Raw genomic sequence first — 22,779 nt, 5'->3', positions numbered from 1 at the left:
CTACTGGGTTAAAAAAAGGAAAGAATGATAATAAAAAAAGAAATCCAGAGTTTGCTCTTCTACAGTGCTGCCAGAGACAGGGATAGTGGTGACAGCAATGCTGCTGACAGGAAGGTTCAGTGCTTTAAGGACTCATCCTTTTCCTGTAGGGAATCAATCCCACGCCTCCTACCAAGGTTCTGGTGCAAGGCAGCCTGTGCTGCTGCTGAAACAAAGGCACTTGCAGCCACTCTGCAGAGAACAGCAGGCAGAGGGAAAAGAGTTGTCAATGCTTAGAAGTACAGCTGGGCACTGGAGTAAATAGTGTGTCCCATGCAACAGCTCCAGTTCTGCAATTAATTCACATGAGCAATCTCAAGAGAAGCTTATGATATGAAAGCAAATACTAAAGCTCTCAAATCATTTTCCCAAATCAAAATATCTTTTAAGTATTTCCCTTGTGCTTCCCTGTTGCCTTCTCCTATTGCCTCAGTGTCAACAGGCTCACTGTCCTAAGAACAAGTCAAGATCCTCTATTAGGACTTACACCACAGAGGGCTGGATGCATGCAGAAATGGATCCTCAGCCACAGGACTCTGAATATTTCAACAGCCTGTGAAGAAGATCTAAAGAAGTGCAAAAGATTTTGAACTATTCTAAGGAATATATGAATAATTTTAATTTCCTTTCTTTCCAACTTTGTTCAAGCAATTCTACATCTGTGTTGTCTACTTTGAATCTTGAAAATCAATACTTTTGATTTCCTTTTCTGATTTACCTCCGCTGAAGACAGACTTCAAGGCAAGTGGCCAGATCAAAGTATTTCATCTCTGCATATGCTGATCTTTAAAACTAGGACACTGGAAGATTCATAGTTATTAACATCCGAAACTTTCTTTTCAAGATAGCTAAAACATAACAGCCTCCATTTCCAACATAGCGTTCAGAGGTTACTCCTTGCAACCTCATAGAATTACCAACTAAGCAGAGATACTGCAGTCGTGTACTGAAGCAGTTCTCAATTTTGTTTTTTCAATGCCTGCCTAATGTCTGTAATATAGCATATGGCTGCTGAGTTCAGGGACCCAGAGCAAATAATTTACAATATCAAATAACACAAGAACTTCTCAATTCCTCGCCTCAAGCTCTTAATATATGAGAGTCTGGAAATGCTCAGAACGAGCTGATCCTTCTGTATGGTAGAAAGACACTAGATGATGTCCTGAGGTCCCCAGCTCTGCTTCCTGTGTTCTCAGCATGTAGAGGTATGGTAGCAACTGCTCCAAGTGTTTTTCTCAGACCGTGTGAAATGTGGTATTGGAACATAATGTTTGCACTTTGTGAAGAACCTTGGTCATGCAACTATCCTACACACACACCAATAACATCAATAAGATGTAAACCTGCAGACAAAATATCAGCACGTTTTTCAACAATATGCCTGCAATTTTTAGATAGAGAATATACATCTGTGCTACTGCACAAGTCAATTTTTCATTCTAGGAATTTGCATAATATGCAAAGCAATTAAGTAACTTTGTAAAGCCAAAACTGATATTTGCATATTTATAGCTTCCACTTTGTCTATGGAGAAATCACCATGCATAGCTATTTCTTCACTGAGTTATAAAAGGAAGCCGATAGTTCATTAGCGAAGTAGAAAATCAAGCTATTTTTTAGGAGCCAAAAAAAAAGAAAAAAGAAAAAGAAAACAGTTAAAAAGCAAATACACACAATTTATAATGGCTGCCCATAGTATGAAATGGAAAACCATACAGAATCTTAGCTGTAGGATGTTCAGGAGAATTGACACAAACATAAGGAAATTGTTTCAAATCTAAAGAGGGAGGGATTTAGGTTGTGAATAAGAAAGAAGTCTTTTACAGTGAGGGTGGTGAGGCACTGAGACAGACTGCCCAGGGACGTGGTCCTCAGGACTTTCAAAGCCAACCTGGACAAGGCTCAGAGCAACTTGATCGAGCTGTGGATGGCCCTGTTTGCAGCTGAGGAGCTGGACTATAGGTCACCTTTAAAGTTTCCTTTCATCTCTAAGGATTGTAGGATTCTACGGCAATGTGGAAATAGTTTTTAAGTTTTGCTGAAATTCAGTATGGCTCTTACATAAACTGTCATCATCAGTTCAAACATCTTAATTGCTAACCATTATACATACCTGCTTGTCTGCTAGTCAGTAAGAAATCCAACCAAATTACCCTGCACATCTTAGTACTATAATAGGAAAATGCCATTAGAAAAATTAGTATAAAAGATATTTTCTTTACCTTTGACACGTACCTCAGAAAAACTATGCTGCTTAATCATTAGACCATGTGGTAAAAACTGCCTCAGAGAACAATAAATTAATACTTTGAATAGCAGATGGGAACTTGGAATACATAGTATTTAAATTCTCCTGTAAAGACGGCTTTCAGAAATAACTAATTGCAATACCCATGCTCTAAAATGCACTCATAATAAAACCTTCTTTGTTCTACCTTAGCCAGTAATTCATAACATGCCTGAAGAACTTGCTTGGGGAGAGCATCAGTTTTTCTACCCTGCTGACTTTAGTTCGTTAATAACAAAATTTTGGTCTTTTTCTATTTTCAGATATATTGCCCATAAGCATTGGAAAACCACAGTCCAATTGTACAAACTATGCACTTCATGGACAGAAAATAAATCTTCATAAAAGGAAGGCCTAATAGTTTCTAGTGTCAACACAAGTCAACGTAATAACAAGGCTTCTTTACAATGGCAACAGTTCATGGCTGCGGGCGTTCAAGTAGAAAGGTAATTTAGACAAATTAAATCATTTTCAAGTAGATTCTTATGGCTCCAGGGATTTGAGAAGCATGTTGTGACGCTGAATTCAAGGTGTATATTTTGTACAGATATTCCATAATACTTCTCTGCATAAAATATATGCAGTGCTTGTTATTTTGCTTCTCAGGAAGCTCAAAGCCTCCAAGCAAGCACCTCAGCACCTGGGGCCATCCCAGTTCTGTGCCTGTCACGCAGGACCTCCACTGCACCTTTTCTTCCTCAAGTCCCTCAGATTTCAGGCAAGAAAGAAATGTGCCTGCACAGTTGTTCCCTGAGAATTAGGAGATAAGGTCTCAGAAAAGACCTAAGGTGACAAGGCAGATGACTAAACTTTGCTCTGTAGTTCCACGCTCACAACAGAACCATGTGACACACACAGCTTATGTTTTTGATTTCCATCTCAAAGCTACAGCAGCTGTTTTAATCAAAACACGACGATAGACAGGAAGTAGTTTCATGTTCTCTTAAATTATTTTAAGACAAGAATGATATATCACATAAATGAAAACCTGTATTTCAACAAGGCCAAGTGCAAGGTCCTACACCTGGTTCAGGGCAATTCCAAATATGATTTCAAGCTGGATAAGGAATGGACAGAAAATAGCTCTAACAATTATTTGTATTTGCAGCCCGGAAAGCTAATCAAATCCTGAGTTACATCAAAATAAATTTAGCTAGCAAAACAAGGGAGGTGATTCTCTCCCTCTACTCCATTCTCACAAGACCCTACCTGGAGAACTGCACTCAGGTCTGGAGTGTGCAGCATAAGATGTGGGTCTGTTAGATCAGGTGTAGAAGACGAGCATGAGAATGATCAGAGGGCTAGAGCATCTCTTGAGAAAAAATAATGGCTGAGAAAATTAAAGTTAACCTACAGAAGGCACCAGGGAGAGCTTAGTGCAGTCTTTCAATACTTGAAGTGTGCATAACATACACATGCATAACAGTAAGATGGGAGGATTATTTCATCAGGGAGCACAGTAATAGGACAAGGAGTAATGGCCTTATACGAAAAGCTGCTAGGTTTAGGTAAAATATAAGGAAGAAATTCTTCATGATGAATGATGACGCACTGGGAAAAGCTGCTCAGAGACGTTGCAGATTCCCCATCTCTGAAGGTGTTCAGGGTAGGTGATACCCTGCCCATAGCAGAGAATTGGAGCTGGGTGGTCTTTAAAATCGCTACCAACCCAAACCATTCTCTAATTCTGTGATTTCTCTTTATGTAATTTGAAATACAGAAGCAATACATTCTTTTAAGTTTTTGTATTGTTTGCAACAGCTTCTGTTTTGAGACACAGCTCAAGATTATTGAGTCATCTTGCAAAGAGGAAGTGTTTAAAATGAAGAAAAGGTTGAGCTTAATATGGCATTGATCTATAAAGCTATTGGAATGAATACTTCACACCTTGTTTGGTGGTGGTTATTATAGGTTGTCTGTTTTTTGGTTTTTTTTAAAGTTACATTCAGATTGATTGAGAAGGCACAAGTAACTCCTGTTGGAAAGTTTCAACTGCTTATTAGAATGAAAGTATACTTTTCTATCAGATTTTTTATTTAAAATCATCTTCCTATTTTGAATAGGATAAGTGAAATCTATACATTAAGAAGAGATGAAGAATGTCTGAAACACAGAATGCCTTTTTTCCCTGAGAAACAATATTTGAAGACTTTTTAGTTCAAAAGTGAGATGACTGAGCAGAGTAAAAACATCAAAAATTCTGCCTGAGTAGCATGGAGAAGGTGAGTGTTTTCTTCCATTATAAGAATGTAGATTCCAAAGTATCTTGCCTCATTTTTAGCCCATTTCAGATTTTCAAGGAGCAGTTGCATCAGAGATATTATATGCACTAACAGGACTATGGTTCTGATACAACAGCAAGAGCCTTCTGAACAAACACAACATGACCACTCATTTATGAGCTGTAGCCACATAAAGTGTTTCTGTGTGCTCAGAAAGGATGTTGAGATTTGAAAACACATGCCATTCTGCTCATAAAAAATGTACACAGATCAAAATTCTTTGAACTTATTATTCACAGACCCAGTAAGGAATTTTCTCTGATAGTGAGGGAGGAATAACTTTAGTTTTCTAAAACATCGAATAAATCACCTTATTTTAATTACACTGTTCTTCATAATACCACAAGTACATGACAATGTATTGGCTGTTTCCATAGAAACCAGAAGTACAAGTTGTTCCACCAATTCCTACAGCCCTTTTACATATTTATGTACTATCTAGAGACAAATTCATTAGGTCTCCTAAATACACGCTACTTAAAATGACTGCGTCTCATCTTAAAGAAATTGCAATAGAATGTTTCCAAGGAAACAAATGCACTGCACTTGTACTCTAAATTTATTAGACTTTTAAACTGCGCTTTAATGACTTAGGCTTATTTCTTTATAAACTCAAGTGTAGAGATATAGATCAACAGTAATAAAGAGAATCTTTTTAAACTTTTTTAAGGACAAAGTCATAGATGGCAATTGTAATACTGTAGCTAAGAAGGGTTAAATCCTGATAAATAATCCAAGATGGTGGAAAAAAGTCTTGTTGATACTCTACTTTGGCCTTTATTAATAATAAACTCAGTGCATTTCTCATCTGATTTTACAAGCTCTAAATAACCATTTTCACCAATTTTCTGGTTAATTAGCCATATCTTTCATAAGGCCTAAATTAAAGAATGAGAATGTTGTGTACATCTCCAAACCTCAATTTTCCCTAAGACCGCCTGCCACTGCAACCAACTGACTTTGTATTCATCCATTTGGAAACCTTCCTGACAAAATTATTATTCATCTCTAAAGGCTGCGCCTTTGTATTCTTTTGTACTCATCCCATTTCTATTAAGTCAGCGGTTATTTTTTCTGCATGATATTCTACTCCTTTGTTACTGATGATTATGTTACCACTTTCTTTTTTAACAATATTTATTTCACAGCACTTAGGTTAGTTCCTACCTTCTCCTGTTTATCTAAATGCTCTATCAAAGTGCATAAAAAATTATCTTAGAGCAACATCAATTAAGCTTTATTTCATTTTTTCCTATATCTTTAGCTAATCCTTTCTACACAATCTGTTCTGTGACTGCATCAGATCTTACCACTGGTTCCCTACTGCCTGATTTTGCAGTTAATTTGTATTTATGGAGCTCCAGAATTTCAAATATTGACTAAAAATCAGAATTAGAAAGAAGCAGAGACAAAGTCCTGTCACTTTTTGCTTTTTCTCTCTTCAGATTACTACATGGTGCTATATCTTCCTGTGGTGACAGCTACAGCACATAGGTCCTCCCAAATTTCCAATAGGCTTCACTAGATTACAAGACAAAGCACACGCAGCAGATTAGGATTAAATCCCCTCTGGCTTCAAAAATTTGACCACATCACAATAACTTATTCTTCAGTTTTTAGCATATCTCCCGCAGAAATATTATGGACTTTAGAAATCCACGTGAACAAGAGGCAGTTCATGAATGCTTACAAAATGTTAAGAAATGTTCATCAAAGAACAATGTAAGTAAAGGTAGAATTCCAAAATAGTTAAATGGATGCATTCAGAAAACTCAAATGAATATTCAGACACAAGTTCTTGAGAGCTGTATGTCCTTTCCGCAGAGTTGACAAAATCCTTGCTTCATAACATCTAAACCTTCCGGACACTTGTAATTAAATCTTTTTCTATTCAGACTGACTATTCACTCATTATTTAGGAACTTGAGCTTCTTTAAAAGTAATATCAGTACCGTACAGTTACATTTGAAATCTTATTCTGATATTGCAACCACATAATCTTACGAATTCAAATAAGAAAAGAAAAATATCTGTAATCATATTTTCCTTTGTGAACAAAATGTCCTTAAGTGTTGAGCTAACAAATTTCAGTCTCAACCCTTTGCTCTCCATGGTGCTTCAAGGAATACTAAAACTTCAGGTAGAATAAATAAGTTGTTGGGACATACATTGTCTCCTAACTAAAAAGCTAGTATAAAGCCAAAAGAGTGTGTAATCCAGCTAGCTTGTGCTGAACACCTTAAGACATCCATCAATAATTCAAAGAACAGGAATACCTTTAAAATCCATAACTACTTTAACATCTTGGTATTCTTCTTATTGTTGCATAGTTCCTTTTTACATGGCCTTTTACAAGGTTTTTCCAAGTTCAGCTCCAATGTCCAAATATCCTGCTCTCTCCTTGATTGACACTGCAGATATCTACATTTTTGTATTGTTTTCATTTACCTGCCTGTTAAAATAGCAGCTCACTTAAAAGTTTTCCTGTCTATAAACATTCTATAAACATTTTCCAAATATTAAATAAATATAATCAATCCATTATACAGCAACGTACAGCCTCCAGAACAATCCCTTCTCCAGAAAGACAAAACTAGGTTTAACACAAAGAAATACCACTATAACAAATCTGTATTTTTTATTCAACAGCCTCTTTTATTCTTCTTTTTTTTTCATGCTTTGATTACTTCTCTCTGTAATTTTGAGAGGCCTATGTACTTTACATTTCACTGAGTAGTTAACAAGCTGTTCCATCTATTCATTTCTCAGCTTAGTTTTATCTTGAAGATTATAGCTTTCTTATTGTTCTTCCATTCCTTATCTTGCTCAATGCTCAAAGCTACATTTGAAATCATTTTGCCTATTTGCAAAAAACAGGGGTAGTAATAAATGTATTTCAACATTCCTTTTTTTATATATCTGCCTTTCTGATTAATAGCATACCATACATTTCTGTGTTTTAGTAGCTAAAAGACTGCCCCTAAGTCTGTCTTCATACATTTTCATAGGCACTTAAAAATCCAATTTTTATAGCACATTTAATATATGAATAAATATTAGCAATTTATGCTCATAAATTTGCACTCCTGTTAAAAATCCACCGCCAGCCAAAATAAAAATGAGATATTAGTATTCCTTGTCTGGCAATATATGGGAGGGCGCACCAAAAGTAATGCCTCCTGTTTTATTACGTCGGCTTGCAGTGCCAGCGGCAGATGTCAGTGGTAGTGGATGTGAGCACACTGATGCGATGTGTTTCAGCAGTGGCAACAGCGATTCATGTCTATTGGTGTAAATCTGTAAGAGCACAACATGCAGGCTCTTGTTCTTTGCTGGTAAAAATATAAAGTTAATCGTGGTAATTATGTGAAAAAAATAGTTTTTGATAGCAGAGAATTTGTGCTATCAAATACTGTTCTTGTGCTCTAAATATCTGTTGTGTTTTCCATGGAAATAAAACGGAGGCATTATTTTCAACATGATCTATGCGCCACTATCAATTACTTTATGTCAGTGTCCATCATCAGAAAGCTTTGATGTGGCCCACTGGTTCATAGGAAAGCCCACATAATTCACTGCATATATATACACATATAATTGGACAATAGATTTTTTTAGTAGCCATTCCCTCTGACTTTTCTTTGAAATTCCACCAAAAAATTCCCCTATTTCCTGAAATATGATGATTATTTTTATATATATCTAAATCCAAGATGCGTAAGAAGATAGCTTTTTTAAAACACAGGCATGCATTCTAAAGCATGACCTGTGAAACTGAATGACCACCAAATACCAAAATAAAGTTTTCTACATGCAGTGAGTAACAAGGTTCAAGCTTTTGGCTTAGGATGCTCATTATATTGACAAAATAAGCTCCAAGGCCTGAAAAGGCTATTTGAAGTATGATAATGGGAGCCAAAATAATCATTACCTCACCCACACAGTTGTTCCAAGCTGAATGACAGGTTAAAGAACTTGAAAGAAGAGGCAAAACAAATTGAAAGCCATTGGAAACTTAAAAAAGAAAGAATACCAGAGAAAATCTTTTGATAAATTAGGATGAAAGCACTTGAAAGAAACTAAAGATGTTTACATCAAAACTGAAACTAAGTGCCAAGACACCTCAGATATCTTTTTGGTTAAGTGCAAAAAGTACTTATTAGAACAGGATAAATGTCAACATACTGGGCAGTACACTTTATCCAATCTTAAATGTGACCTTAGGTCATAAGATGGAAAAGACCAAAAGCAAACTGTTTGCACACTATGAATTAAGATAATAACAGACATTCAAGACAGGAAGACATGAAGAATCTATTGAAATTCCACAAACGAGGGAGAAATAGGCATTACATACTAATGAGAGGTGTGACTGGTGCCTAATAAACATACTGTTCGAAATATAACTACATTATTTTGTAGAAATGATGCACACACGATACCATTCGGCAAGAGGAAGCAAAGGGCAGCCAATTCATTGTTTTTCCTCTTCTGCACTCCATTCACTGGATCTTAAACATCCACTCAGTGCACATGCACACTCCAAGTTTTTCAAATCAAAGAACCAATATAAATGTTGGTGCTTAACAGTTTACACCCACCACTGAGTTAAATGGGAAACAAGGGACAACAGAAACTCCCTCCTTCCTTTGGAAATACTTCATTGTAGGAGAGCAGGCCACACTGCTGCTTTTGTCAGCCACAATGAATACAAAATGGCTTCTAAACAAACAAACACATCAGAAAATGAGATCAATATCTGTTACAAGGCTAAACCCACTTTCTCCACTTTTAAGGTGATTAAACATTGTTTCTTATCAAAATTAAAACTCCTAATGCACTGCTTTATCTGATAGATTTCTGACCGATGAAATTACACAACAGAATTGTTTCCTAATGAACAAAGCAGGTAACAACTTCTAAAAATTCCCTGAGATCGCCAGGTACAGTTGTTAGAAGAAATGAGCTGGTGGTTGTTTTTTTTTGTTTTGGTTTGGTTTTGGTTTTTTTTGTTGTTGTTGTTTTGTTTTTTCTTTCACTGAGCTTAAAACTTTCTTATTTTACTTGGGGGAATAAACATTCATTCACTTGTTTGTTCTCTTGGAAAGTAAATTATTCCCTTGTAGAACAGTGGGATATTTCCCTTACCTCGTCATTAGCACCAGTTTACAGAAACAGAGTTACGCAAAATCTGAGTACTGCAGTGCCCTGCAGTTACAGAAATAAACAAGGTTTGCATTTCTCAGCGTTCAGCAGTTCTTTACAGCAGGTCCTAAGGCTGGAGCTTTGGCAATATAAACATAAGTGTATGGTTAGTCATTAAGGAAAAAAAAAAAAAAAAAAAGGAAAAAAAGCATTATTCTGCTAGTCAAGAGAAACAAAAATGACTTCTACAGTATCTGTTTGTCCTCTGGAAATGAATTATAGATGTCACTCAAAGCACTCATTACTGGCTCTGAATGCAGATGTACATGCAGCACAAGTTACTCAAAGGTGATTCCATATCATCTCAAGTCAGGCTACTAGGAGGTTGATTTTCAGAATTACAGGTGATATAAATAGTACTGAAGTCTACAGTTTATCAGTATAAGTTTGATACTTTGTCTTCTTATGTGCTTTTCATAAAAGCAAATATCTCACAAACTGCACATTGGCCCCATCTCCTCTAGTAATCTCCGTCTCAACACATCTTCTGATTGCAATAATGCCTCCTGTAAACCATGTCCTACCCTTTCTCCACTTTCCTGCTCCCTGTTCCAGCAATGCTGATCATCAGTACCAAAGGAAAGTATTGAAACTAAAATTTCACAAAGAGGATTAAGGGTACAAGAAGAACACTATTCTTCAAGCCAGCTGGCTTTGTAATACCAGTACACCTTTCAAAGTCAAGACCAAATCACAAAGGATTGGCAGAGATATTGACAATAGGAGGACATCAGACTCCAGAGATGACTTAGAAGCTATTCAGCACAAGCATTAAAATGGTAGTTATCCTTTTACTTCTACTTGAGTCAATGGCAGTTCAACATAATCCTCAGGTCATTACATCACAGACTCTGGTAATGGAATTGCAGGAAAAAAATCTTACTCAAGCGTAATACCTGAACTGTGAATATCCACTGTGAAAAATACATATATATATTCTATTTATCTCACTGAATGTGAAGTGCCTTCTCCCCGTATTTGTATTCAAAAGCATCTGCTACCATACATGAAAGATTTCTAACCACATCCTTCCATAGCTGCCCCTGTTCAGAGAGCCACATTTTTGCAACACACCATATTGGGCATTTAATAATATGGAGCACCATCAGCTATCATTTTTTGTCCGTAGAGACTGGGCACCATAGACACATGCAAGCTGAAAGTGTTGTGATTTTTGGCATGAATTTGCTCATTCATCACAGTTGATTACAAATCTGGGATAAAATCATCCTTATGGCATTCTCAGACAGTCAAAAAAAAAAAAGATGTATACATATGTAAAATCCATCATGGAGAAACAACAGAAAAGAAGGGAAGATTGTCTCTGGCTTCGCACTCAAGTACGCTATCATTTGATGAATTTGTGAATAACTATAATGTTATTTACAAGAAAATTTACTGCAACACATTAGAAAGTCTTTCTCTACACCTCATACAAGCAAGATGCATGGGATAAATTCACACTTCTTACAAAGGTTTTCCTGCTGACACAGTTACATAGTAACTCGGAAACTCCCAGTAATTTAATTTGCAGCGTAGTCTCAGACTTGGCACTCTGGATATATATTTATCGATGTTCTTTTTAAGAAGTTGCATAACAGAAGCCCAAGGTATAGAATCAACACAATTATTAATAAGAAAAATCTCATTACATTGAACAAATTGATTTATTTCCTCAAAAATCAGCAACAAATTCAAAGGAACAATTGCAGCTCAGAATCTAGGTTGTGCACAAGAATACTGTACTTCCTTAATACAGTGACACTCATATCAACTTCAGAACTCTCATGTAGAGTCCTCCTATCTGAAATATATCTCCTTACATCCCTCATCTACTATTCTGTTTAGAGTTACAGTGTTTGGAGAAGTAATCCTTATCTTCTTCAGATCCCTTCTGCCACCCTTAAGAGCAAACGTGACTAACCACGATGAGTAGGCTCTACCCACCCAAAAACTCAAAAGAAAACAAACAAGTATTCACTTTACAGTCACTTCTGTTCTTTGAGCTGTTCTGTTTATACAGCTTCCACTTGGTGTCACAGTACAGCTTAGGTCTTCCCTGAGCTCTAAATGACACCTGGGAATGCAATGTATCGCATTCTTCAGATTAAAGTAAAGGCAGAAGATATTAGTGCCTCTGTGTAGCTTTCCATGCATGTAAAGTTACTGCAAGCTACTATGCAAGGGATACAGACAGACATATCTTGATCCACGTGTTATAGATTAAAGAGCTTCCTATTTCTTCAACTACTTTTTTTTTTTTTTTTTTTTTAATATAAGAAAAAGAAATAGAAAAAAAAAAAGTTAACTTCATAGAATCATAGAAACGTAGAATGGCTTGGGTTGGAAGGGACCTCAAGGATCATCAAGCGCCAACCCACCTGTCACCTGCGCCTTGAAGTGAGCTATTGGATTAATTTAATTCAATTAAACATTACCTGTATTTATAGAAGACAACAACAATCATGTTGGTTGTGTGCTACGTTCCTCCCTGTGCTTCGAAAACGTTACAAAGGTTCACATCAACAAATAGCAACAAAATCAGTGACAAATGCAAAATGTTTTAAAATAAGATTTCAGCAAAAGACCAGGACATGGAGCAGCTTAGTAATAATTGCACATTCATCCTAGGAAACATACACAAGAGGGATGGGGTGGTGGAGGGAAAGAAAAAAAGGAAGATTTCCATTACCTTACAAATCCTTGTATCCCATGCTTTGACTTCTGGACTGAACCCTCCACAAATGAAAACATTTGAATCTGTAGGGTGGAACTTCAGTGTGCTGATTCTAAATTCATTTTTACTGCTGATGATTTGCTTCCCTAAAATAAAGTGAGAACTGAAGATTAAAATTTGATCAGAAAATGAAACATTTTGATAATTTCAACCAAGTTTCAAAAATACCTGGGTTGTTAAAGGTGAATGTGTTTATATTAGAACATTTTGAGTGTTTGGGACTTTCCTGATTTTCTGAAAACACAAGATTGAAATCAGTAATTTCTTCCCACATTAAACAAATCCTGCACCACTGACCACTTTTTACTGAGAGGAGAGAATCAGAGGACTGGCCCATGAAAGAGAGGAGCACCACCAAGGTCCCCCATCACCTGATAGGGCTAAATCTCCAAATCTAACAGAATATTTCCCAAAGAGAAGTCATAGTCTTTCTTTTATTGATAGGATGAAAATTATAACCAGAAGAAAAGAGTACTGTCTGAAATCCCACATACCAAAATGTACTACAGCTCTGGAGTGGTTTATATTTCTGTGAAGGGAGGATTGAGCATTCATCTTGAAAGAAGGCAATAATTTGCATATCTTATGAAGGCAATAGCTGTTCCCATGGATACAATGTTCCCGACATTTAATTGTTCACACTAATCTTCATAGGATCCTGTGGCTAATATCAACTGTATTGTACACACTTTCAAAGGCAATAGAATTCAGATAGGTTAATTTACAGGACTTTTCCACAGTTCGCTGCATTTGTGCTAACAAATTCATGACATTAATGTACATTCACTGAACTATTATTTTTGAAATAGCAACATAGATAAAGATAAATATATCATTTCACAATTTCAACTGTGTGTTATCTTCCATACGTCAGATGGAGCAGCCTTTCAGTATACAAAGGTGGGCTATGAGTAAGAAAGGGGCAGACTCTAGCAGAATCTATTGTGACAAGACAAAAGGAAATGATTTCAGACTAAAAGAGGGAAGATTTAGGTTGGACATAAGGGATAAATTCTTTAAAAAGGGGGAGAGGGGGGAAGTGAGGCACAGCAACCGGTTGCCGAGAGGTAGTAGATGCCCTGACCCCTGAGCCATTTGCTGGACAGGACTCAGAGCAGCTGATCACCTGTAGAAGTCCCTGTTCACTGGCAGGGGAGTTGGACCAGATGGCCTTTAAGGATCTCTTCCAACTCAAATGACTCTATGATCCTGTGATTACAAAGTTGTAGTGAAGAAACCACTGGATAAGCCAAAGAAATGCTTATACTATTACAAAGCTTCTTCAAATATTCATTAATCCAGATTTTCAGAAAGTGAGAGATGTCTTAAGAGTCTTAAACAACTGAAAATACTTCGAGCTAAAAACATTAGTGATGGGTGTAAATACTTCTGGTTAAGTCAACAATACTGAAAATCTAGATTTTTCTTTTTTTTTTTTTTTCATGCTTATTTCATGATTTAGAGCCAATTAATTTGATTTCATCATCAGTTCCACTTTCACCATCTGCTGAAATAAGCTTACACAGTCAAGAGAATAAGGCTTGTCAAATTATTTACTTATTCACTGTAAAGAAAAGAAGAGAGAGATTGCACTTCATCAGGCATGTACAGTTTGAGCTGGCACTTGCAAGGAAAATACGCTGCAGGGATTTCAAGGAGGGGAGGCTGCTATTCCACATGAACATCGGTTGGCTGGTTTTTTTCCCCTTTTTAACCGTTCAGTCTGGTTGAAATCTCTGATCATACAAGATCTAAAGGTCCTCTCTATCACTACTGAAGGGAACACTTAATTCAATCCCCAGTGTTCCTTCCCCCCCCCCAAAAAAAGGGTTACAAAGGCAGCAGAGGCCTTCTCTTCAAACCATGTGCAGCACTGACCATCTTTCTTCCTCTGAGCCTGCAGAATCCTAATGACCAGGGAAGAGAAAAAAGAGCCCACGGAAAAGGAAGAAGTTATTAAAATCATCTGTAATAAGAGCAACAAGATATTGCTCTAAACTGTTCCACTAACAGACATCACTTGAAGGCTATCAAAAAGCTACATAACTACATGCATAGCTACATGCATCTTACTCTGTCCTACTGATTACTTGAGAAAATACTGAATTTACACACAGAGGCTATTTAGTTGGTTTAATAGCACTTTGCTTCCAAGGAATTATGCTTGTGTAGATTTAACAAATACAGAGTTTAACTGTGTTCATATGGTACTGTAACCAGAAATCAGAAAAAGTATAGCCTATCTGTACACTAACCTCGTCAAACAAGAATTACAACATCAGATCAAGCAGTCACAACTCTACAGAAAGCACACCGTGCACACATACACTGTGTGGTCTCCACAAACCTTAAGCAGTGTCAATGGGTGCCATTGTTTCCACACGGAGGAATTCAGTGACATAATTTTGTTTGTAACACAATGTAACTGAATCCTGGCAGGAAGGTTCAGACCCTACTGCCATACAACCAACAACCATCTCTGATGTTGTGTGCCAACAGAATAAAATAGGAAGAAACACTTTTACAGCAGCCCTCATATTTAAGACGTCCATTGAACTTCTCACCTTGCAATCTGAAGAGCATTAACTTCTCAACTGAATTTACTCAGATCTAGTTTTGCCTCCACAAGACTTCTGTCAGTTTGTTGAAATTAAACATATTCAGCTTCTGAGGGCCTTATTCTATATATTGCAGAAGATGTTATTTGAGCAGAAAACTCCCTTATCTGCAATAGAGTACAATGGTTGTAAAACAGCAAGCTTGTATATATCTTTATTGTGTATGTATTTACGGAACATTAGTTCCTATAAATAGTGGATCAAAGGGCCAACCAACTCATCAAGTGCAGAAAACTCTATTTTCTTAAACTTGATTTGGCTAGGGATGACACATGTCACAGATCATTTTCTTCTGTGAAGACAAAAGCAAACAGTTCCCCCAATCTTCAGTTTTCACATTTTTAGTAACAATACCTAGTACATCTTTGCATTGTGGTTTATACAGTACTTTAATTCAATTCTTCATTCATTAAAGGCCCACCAGTAACATACACAGTACGAAAAAGTCTTTAAAGAGATCCTGAACATATGTTTCTGCTCATTTTATGCTGCAACCTACTGTGAAACTGCTCAACTATGAAATCAGATATTTTAAAGGCTATTTAACATTGTGAATTTTTCACAGAACATCAGAACGGTTATCGAGCACAGGATGCCTCTCTAACTGTGTTTAGTGGTCCTAAGGTTCACACTCCTACCTGCATAATCCAAAACGTTCACTTCCATACCCTAATCAGTAAAGAAAAGTGGCATGGACATGGGGGTAATCTTGCAAAGTAGATTAGATTTCCCTACTGAGTTTACAAAAAGAAATGAGACAATATTTAAAAAAATATAATAATCTTATTACAGTGACAATCTCTCTCTCTCTCATGTGCAACAGTGAGAAGAAAATTAGATTGATCAGACATGATTCATTCTTAACAAATTGATGTTGGCTGTTACTTGTCCCACTTATCTTGCTGTGCTTACAAATTGTTTAGTTAATTCTCCAAGGAGTAAAATTGCACCAATTACATTTATTTCCTATTTGTTTTTCCCTTTAATAGACATAATTTTTTTGTACTTCAACTATTAAATCTTTTTACCTTCTTCGCTTGGAAACATTTCAAAAATAACCTCTCCCTCTTCTTAATGTGAATTTACAAAATCTTAATATAAAAACTGACAGAGTGCTTCCTCCCAGCTGGAGGATGACCATTAATGTCTGTTCAACATATTACCCAAACTGCTGGATTTTTGGTTGGACTGTTGTGACCTCTCAAAGATATCCATGTGAATTCAAAAGATTAAAATAAAATTATCTATTAACTGTTCTTTCTTGTGAATATCGTATGAAACATTCACGCTGGTACTATCATGCTATTCATGCCTAGCACTACCTATACAGGAGTAGGAAAGAAAGGTAGGAACAAGAGGAGAAAGTCACAGCACTCCCAAGGTGATGATTCTGTATGAACACTAGAATTTCTATCTGAGCAAACAGAATTACATCAGCGTTAATCAGGTAATAACTATAAGGCTAACAGACTTTTATAGGAAACAAAATAGAACAGTAAATGTGGGCCATCCTCATGGAGGTACAAAAATATTCCATTAACAAACTCTCAACGCAATTTAAAATAAGTTTAAAAAGCAACAAACAATAACACAGATGTAAAGTGACCATAAAAATACTAAATTCCTTTCCAAACCAACGCCTGCATTTCAGTGCCCTGCCTGTGGCAATGTGAAATCTTTCAAAATGATTTAAATTCCCCACTGGAACTCTGAGCATGATACATTTGAGATCAAGCTCAGTACACGAAGAGAAATACAACTGTAGCATTTGGGAACTTGGGAAAAGGCCAAAATTTCTTGGAACATTCCCTCTCTCATAACATTAAAGAATGAAAAGTATCTATAATACGCAGATAATATTAATCCAGCCACTGTTCTGCCTATGCTATTAGCGTTAGCACCATTTCATTTGTGGCTAATGAAAAATCCACTGATGAATAAAATATTCCAAGAATAAAAGTTATAAATAACTTTTAAAAATATAACTCCTCTTCTAAAATTGGTAGAGATTTGCACTTCTTTTGGATGTAACGAAAGGCAAACGCCAAATGTGTCTGATCTTGAATTGCCTAAAAAGTAAATTTTATTAGAATAAAATGCCCAGAGCTCTGTCAGAATATTACTTGCTATTTGGTTAATAACATATATATATCAACAACAACACCACCTGCCCACTATCAGAATTGTCACTAGTAGAACAGGAATATGAATGCAGTTCATACATATAAAACCAAGGAGTCCTGTTGGTTCACACACTGCAGTACCAGTCTCACATTTCTGAAACCTTTCCAAAAGTTTATTTTTATAATGTAAAAAGCACAAATGAAATAAGACAATTGAAAATCTTTGCAGGCAAGTCATTTTTTGGATTTACATAATACTTATGAACCAGCATACTGCAGCTCTGACCTTGCCCCATGCTAACTGCAGCCAAAGAGCTGTTCACATGAGTAACTGAGTTCCTTAAATATTTTATGCTTACTTTGGATCCGACCTGTACTCGGCAGAATAGAAACAACTGTTTCCATGAAAACCATATGTGAGGAGAGTCATAGCCAGATATCCAGGTGTTAGGATAACGAATTACCTGTTATTATAATAAATGATGATCTATTAAAAATGCCTTTAGAAGATCTGAACAACATCTGTATTCAAATTCACTAAACCAGGGCAAGTTAACAATGTACCTCATCACTTGAATTTTTCCTGTTCCTTGTTCTTCCTCAATACCATCACCAAACCTGAATCATAGCACTACTGTAGCACAATAGAATATGGAAGCCCAGAGAGGTTGTGGATGCTTCACCCTTGGAGACGTTCAGGCTCAGGCTGGAAGGGGCTCTGAGCTGTAGGCGTTACTTGCAGGGGAGCTGGGCTAGATGATCTCTAAGGATCCATTCCTGCACAAAAGATTCTATGAATCTATGAATCAAGCAAGCTGGACTTTAAGGGGTTATCTTACTCAAGTGGTTACCTTACTCAAAATCAGACCTAGCTGTGGCAGGTAGATCACCATTCCAATGTATGGAGACTTCACAGCCTCTCTGGAATGCCTGTTTTAATGTCTGATGACTCTTGAGACAAAGCTTGCTGTATTCGTATGCTTGTTCTTCATCTCCCATCCTTTCAGGGAAGAGACTGTCACTTTTTTCTCTATGACGGCACTTTCATTTGAAAAGCCTTCTAACTGGCTGTCATTAGACTTAGAACAAACAAAATGCTAGGCCACAATTTTCAGTTAATAAGCCAGAGAAAAATAACTCAAAATGCTTCCTTCCAAAAAGAAATAAAGGAAAAAACCTTTAAAAGTCATTCTTTAAAGGCTGTCAGGCTTCTTGTAATGATGAAGATGTAGCAATTTTTATAACATATATGTAGTATAGAAAAAAAAAGTACTGAAAACTAAAATGAGAAAGATTAAAACACAGCAAGCATTACTAGAAAAAAAAAATGTTAAGACAGAACAATATGCATAGAGCCTCAAAGACAGCATTATTTATAAAATCCCATCAGTATGCTTTTACTGCATTTAAGCCCATTGCTAGTTAGTTCAGTCTAGCTATGGAAAGTAATTAACAATGATGTCCAAAAAAGCATATAAAAGTCCTCTGTGAAGAAACAGTTCTGTCATGTATCTGAAGTTAATCAAAGAAGAAATCATTTCAGTACAGATGAACAGCAAGGAGGAATGAATGATTCAGTGAACTAATGTAAATCAAAATCTTATAGCAGTCTTAGAGTTTTTCAAATGGAAATGAGTCTTTTTATATCAAATTGATTTGAATTCCAGAGGCAAACTGCTTGCCCAGTTTCTTTGGAAAGAATTGACTGAAATTATGAAAAAGAATAACTTTACAAGAGAGAAGGAAATGGCCTGGATGTGTATGAAATCTGAATAAAATTCCTATCTCTTACTCTTAGTTTCCAAGTCAGGCGAATATCATTGAAAATGCAGTTGACAGAAGAAACCCTGTATTCATAAAATAAGGCTATAATGAACACCCTGACTCTGATAACTCATTTTGCCTTTGAACACAGAATTTACTCGTGCAGTAAAAAATAGCTTAGAGGTCGGTAAGGAAAGAGCCATTTACAAGCTTATCTTAAAACTCATGTAAATACAACTTGTTAATGTATTTACAACCTCAAAGCACTAGAAAGAAGGTATTTCTAATGAAGCACTAGAGTCAAAAACTATCATTCTGTTCCTGGACAGTTACACAGGCAATTTTCAAAATTAAAATAGATCATTACAATTATGTACCTTTAGAATTTTTTCTTAAACTTTAGGAAATAAGACTTCACCCTGGCAGTCCTTCCAAATGGCTCAGGCACATAAAATGTGTTTTGTCACTATAAATTCCCTCAGTGACAGAAGCCATTCTGTTTTAGATTTATAAGCACTCATGTCAAAAGTTAAATCCACACACATCAGTAAATTTCAGTTGTATATGAGACTAGAAACAAGACGACTGCTACAATGAAGTCTGAAAACAAAAAAGTCTTATAAAATAAATGGCTTGGTATATTCATAGAACCATAGAATGGCCTGGGTTGAGAGGGACCACAATGATCACCTAGTTTCAACCCTCCTGCTATGTGCAGGGTCACCAACAACCAGACCTGGCTGCCCAGAGCCACATCCAGCCTCGTCTTGAATGCCTCCAGGGATGGGGCATCCACAACCTCCTCAGGCAACCTGTGCCAGTGCATTACCACTCACTGTGTGAAAAATTTCCTCCTAATATCTAACCTAAACCTCCTCTGTCTCAGTTTAAGGCCATTCCCCATTGTCCTATCACTATCCACCCTAGTAAACAGCCATTCCCTCTCCTGTTTATATGCTCCCTTCAATTACTGGCAGGCCACAATGAGGTCTCCCCAGAGCCTTCTCTTCTCCAAGCTAAACAAGTCCAGCTCCTTCAACATTTCCTCATAGGAGAGGTGCTTCATGTAACACCACTACATCAGATGTATAATATTCTTCTTACTGCTAAAACCATGAATATTCTAAAAAAAACAAAAACAAACAAAAAAAACCCCACCATATTGTATAACTGTGCTGCATGCTTTACAATATATCCTTTCCAGCCATCACTGAATTTAAATACTTCTTCGTGTGACAAGTACAGAAAAAAATACATTCCTAGAGCACAAAGAGAACCTGGCCTTGATGTGAACAATATTCACAAATTTCCTTAATCACTTTCCCAGTATTCCCAGTTTATTCAATTCTCTGGATACTTCCATACAAATTTCTTCTTAATTCTGTATAAGATAAAACTCTCTTAAATAAAAGTTTCTTGTTATTTTTGTATGGATTTCTTTTGCAGTGTTACACAAAAAAACATTGTACGTTTGCAGAGGTAAATATTTAGAAACAAATTAAGAAGGAAAAACAAAAAAATTGCATCTCTTCAGTAAACCATTTGATGCCTAATCCCACATTATACACACACAGATGTTCTTGGGGCCATTCATAACAGGACACCACTGTATGAATGCTGATAACATAGATAAAGGAGATGTAATGATAACATAGATAAAGGAGAAGTAATGCTGACAGAATCTATTTGGCTTGTGAAGGAAATGCGAGGAGAAAGACCATTAATTGAAAATTAATTGTTGAGTTCACAATGTTCAAACTCCTAATCAAATTCACAATGCAGTTTCAGTCTCAAGTTTCACATCAGAATTATGTTTCTATACTACAAAAAGAAGGGGTTCTGCAAACAATTTAATGGAAGATAGTGACAGCATAAAAAATACTCAGGTATCATTCTACCTAGTAGTGCAGTAACAACAGAAATTGCATGTGCTCATGAGGTTAGAGACATTCTGGTCTTCTTAAGAATCTCAAACTACCCTTAATTGTGAGAAACTTTTTAATGAAGGACATTTCAAGAATTCTAACCTTGATCTATAGAGTCTATGCATGTTTCAAAAGAAAGAGCAAAGCACACAATATTGAAATTTATCTGCACCAAAGGTAACAAATACTGCTAAAGTGTACCAATACGGGGCCTTTACCTGTCTCCACATCTGTTAGGTGCAGCATGGAATCGAAGCCGCCACTGAGGATCCTTCTTCCACAGGATGACCATTGGGCAGCTCGAACAGCACAGGAATGACAAGAAAATGTCCTCAAACAGCCACCTGTGTCTACAGCATCCCATACCTTAAAAAAAAAAAAAAAGGGGGCAACTATAATCATTAAATAGAATAATGTTTTCAGTGTGCTGATAACTAGTTAGAGCAAATCATTTTCTGACTAAGAAAGCTTTGCATTCCAAATGCATATCGGTTAAGCTGTAAATATCTGTTTGAAATAATTGCACGGTTGATTAGAATTAAGGCATTTTATTAACAAGGCATGAATATGTAATGCATTTTCATGACTTACATTATTTCTTGAAACATCTCTACTGCTCTCAGTAGCATTTTGTGTTATAGTTTTTCATCTGTATTTCTGCTCTTCTGTGCATGAATACATCTAAATACCGTTTCTTCTTAAATCGTTTCTTTCTTTGAAGTTTTTTTTGCTTTTAACAGGCCTTTCTAGTGGATTGCTGCTTCCACATCTGCCTATAGATGGGCTATAATCATTTCTCAGTCTTGCAGTTTGTTGCCTTAAGTAGAATTTATCCTTAACTTCACTGAGGAGTCAGATAAGATCACCTTAGAGATATGAAGAAAGAATAGGTCTAAGTCCTCATTTTTCAGTTTATTTTGGACCAAATTAAATCAACGCTCAGCACTTCTGAAAATCCAATTCTAGTAGTTATCTGTTTATTTTTATGTAACAACTAACATTTGAAGAATACAAATAGCTCAATTCATATTTTAAGAAGCATTTTTAAACATAAATTGTTTCCAACTAAGACATTTTAGAATACAGAGCTACTAGATGTAATTATAATTTCAATTACTAAATGTGCTTTGCAATAATCAAGAGTTCATCCTTTTTGCCATATTCTTTTGTCATAATTTTTAGCAAAAATTTCACGTTTAGCAACAAATGACCCATGTAAAAATTTGGCATGCTTGCTTTTGTGAGAAAAAGGCTAAATATCCAATTATCTTGATGAATATTGCACTTTGGTAAAAGGTCAGTCATAAAATATCTCACGATCATTTCATAACAGCTGTTATTTGAACTGTCTAATGAAATATATACCAGCTGCTACAACCATACTGGTAAATCCTCAATTTTATTTCTTCTAATATTAGTAGTACAAATAAGTCAATGCTTTGGTAGTACACTTCATGACAGGTTTATTACAGTATCAGTCAGAAAGTAGAACCTAAGGCACTTTATTGCTTTGAAGTCACCATTTTACTTCACTATACTTGTCTTGGTGGTTAGTCATTTCCACCCTCCAAAAACTAGCATATTTTAAATAACACTGATTATGAGCTTTGAAGGTTACTCTGAATTTTGTCTAATCTAATTAGCTACATTTTAAGATTGTTTATACAATACTTGGAACATAGAAGGCAATTTGCAGAATATCAAGAAGGGGACCTTTTCAATAACTGAGACCAATTTCTACATTTAGATATGTCTACAGAAGTTAGTACTGAATTACAACTGACTACATGTCTGTGCCT

General features: G+C 36.1%; 1 protein-coding gene across 2 annotated transcripts in view; it reads right to left on the bottom strand.

Moving 5' to 3' along the window:
• The window catches only part of WDR25 (WD repeat domain 25), a 55,086-nt gene that overhangs the window by 3,681 nt on the left and 28,626 nt on the right, over nt 1-22,779 (bottom strand). For both annotated transcript variants that reach the window (XM_015865602.3, XM_085550571.1), the window contains exons 3-4: nt 21,199-21,346; nt 12,506-12,636 (exon numbers count right to left, since the gene is read on the bottom strand). In XM_015865602.3, coding sequence (XP_015721088.2) covers nt 12,506-12,636; nt 21,199-21,346 — 279 coding nt within the window. The remainder of the gene's footprint in view (nt 1-12,505; nt 12,637-21,198; nt 21,347-22,779) is intronic.

This window comes from Coturnix japonica, chromosome 5 (assembly GCF_054131305.1).
Source record: "Coturnix japonica strain WE chromosome 5, WE-NBRP24, whole genome shotgun sequence".
NCBI lineage: Eukaryota > Metazoa > Chordata > Aves > Galliformes > Phasianidae > Coturnix > Coturnix japonica.
This window is presented reverse-complemented; position numbering and strand designations above follow the sequence as displayed.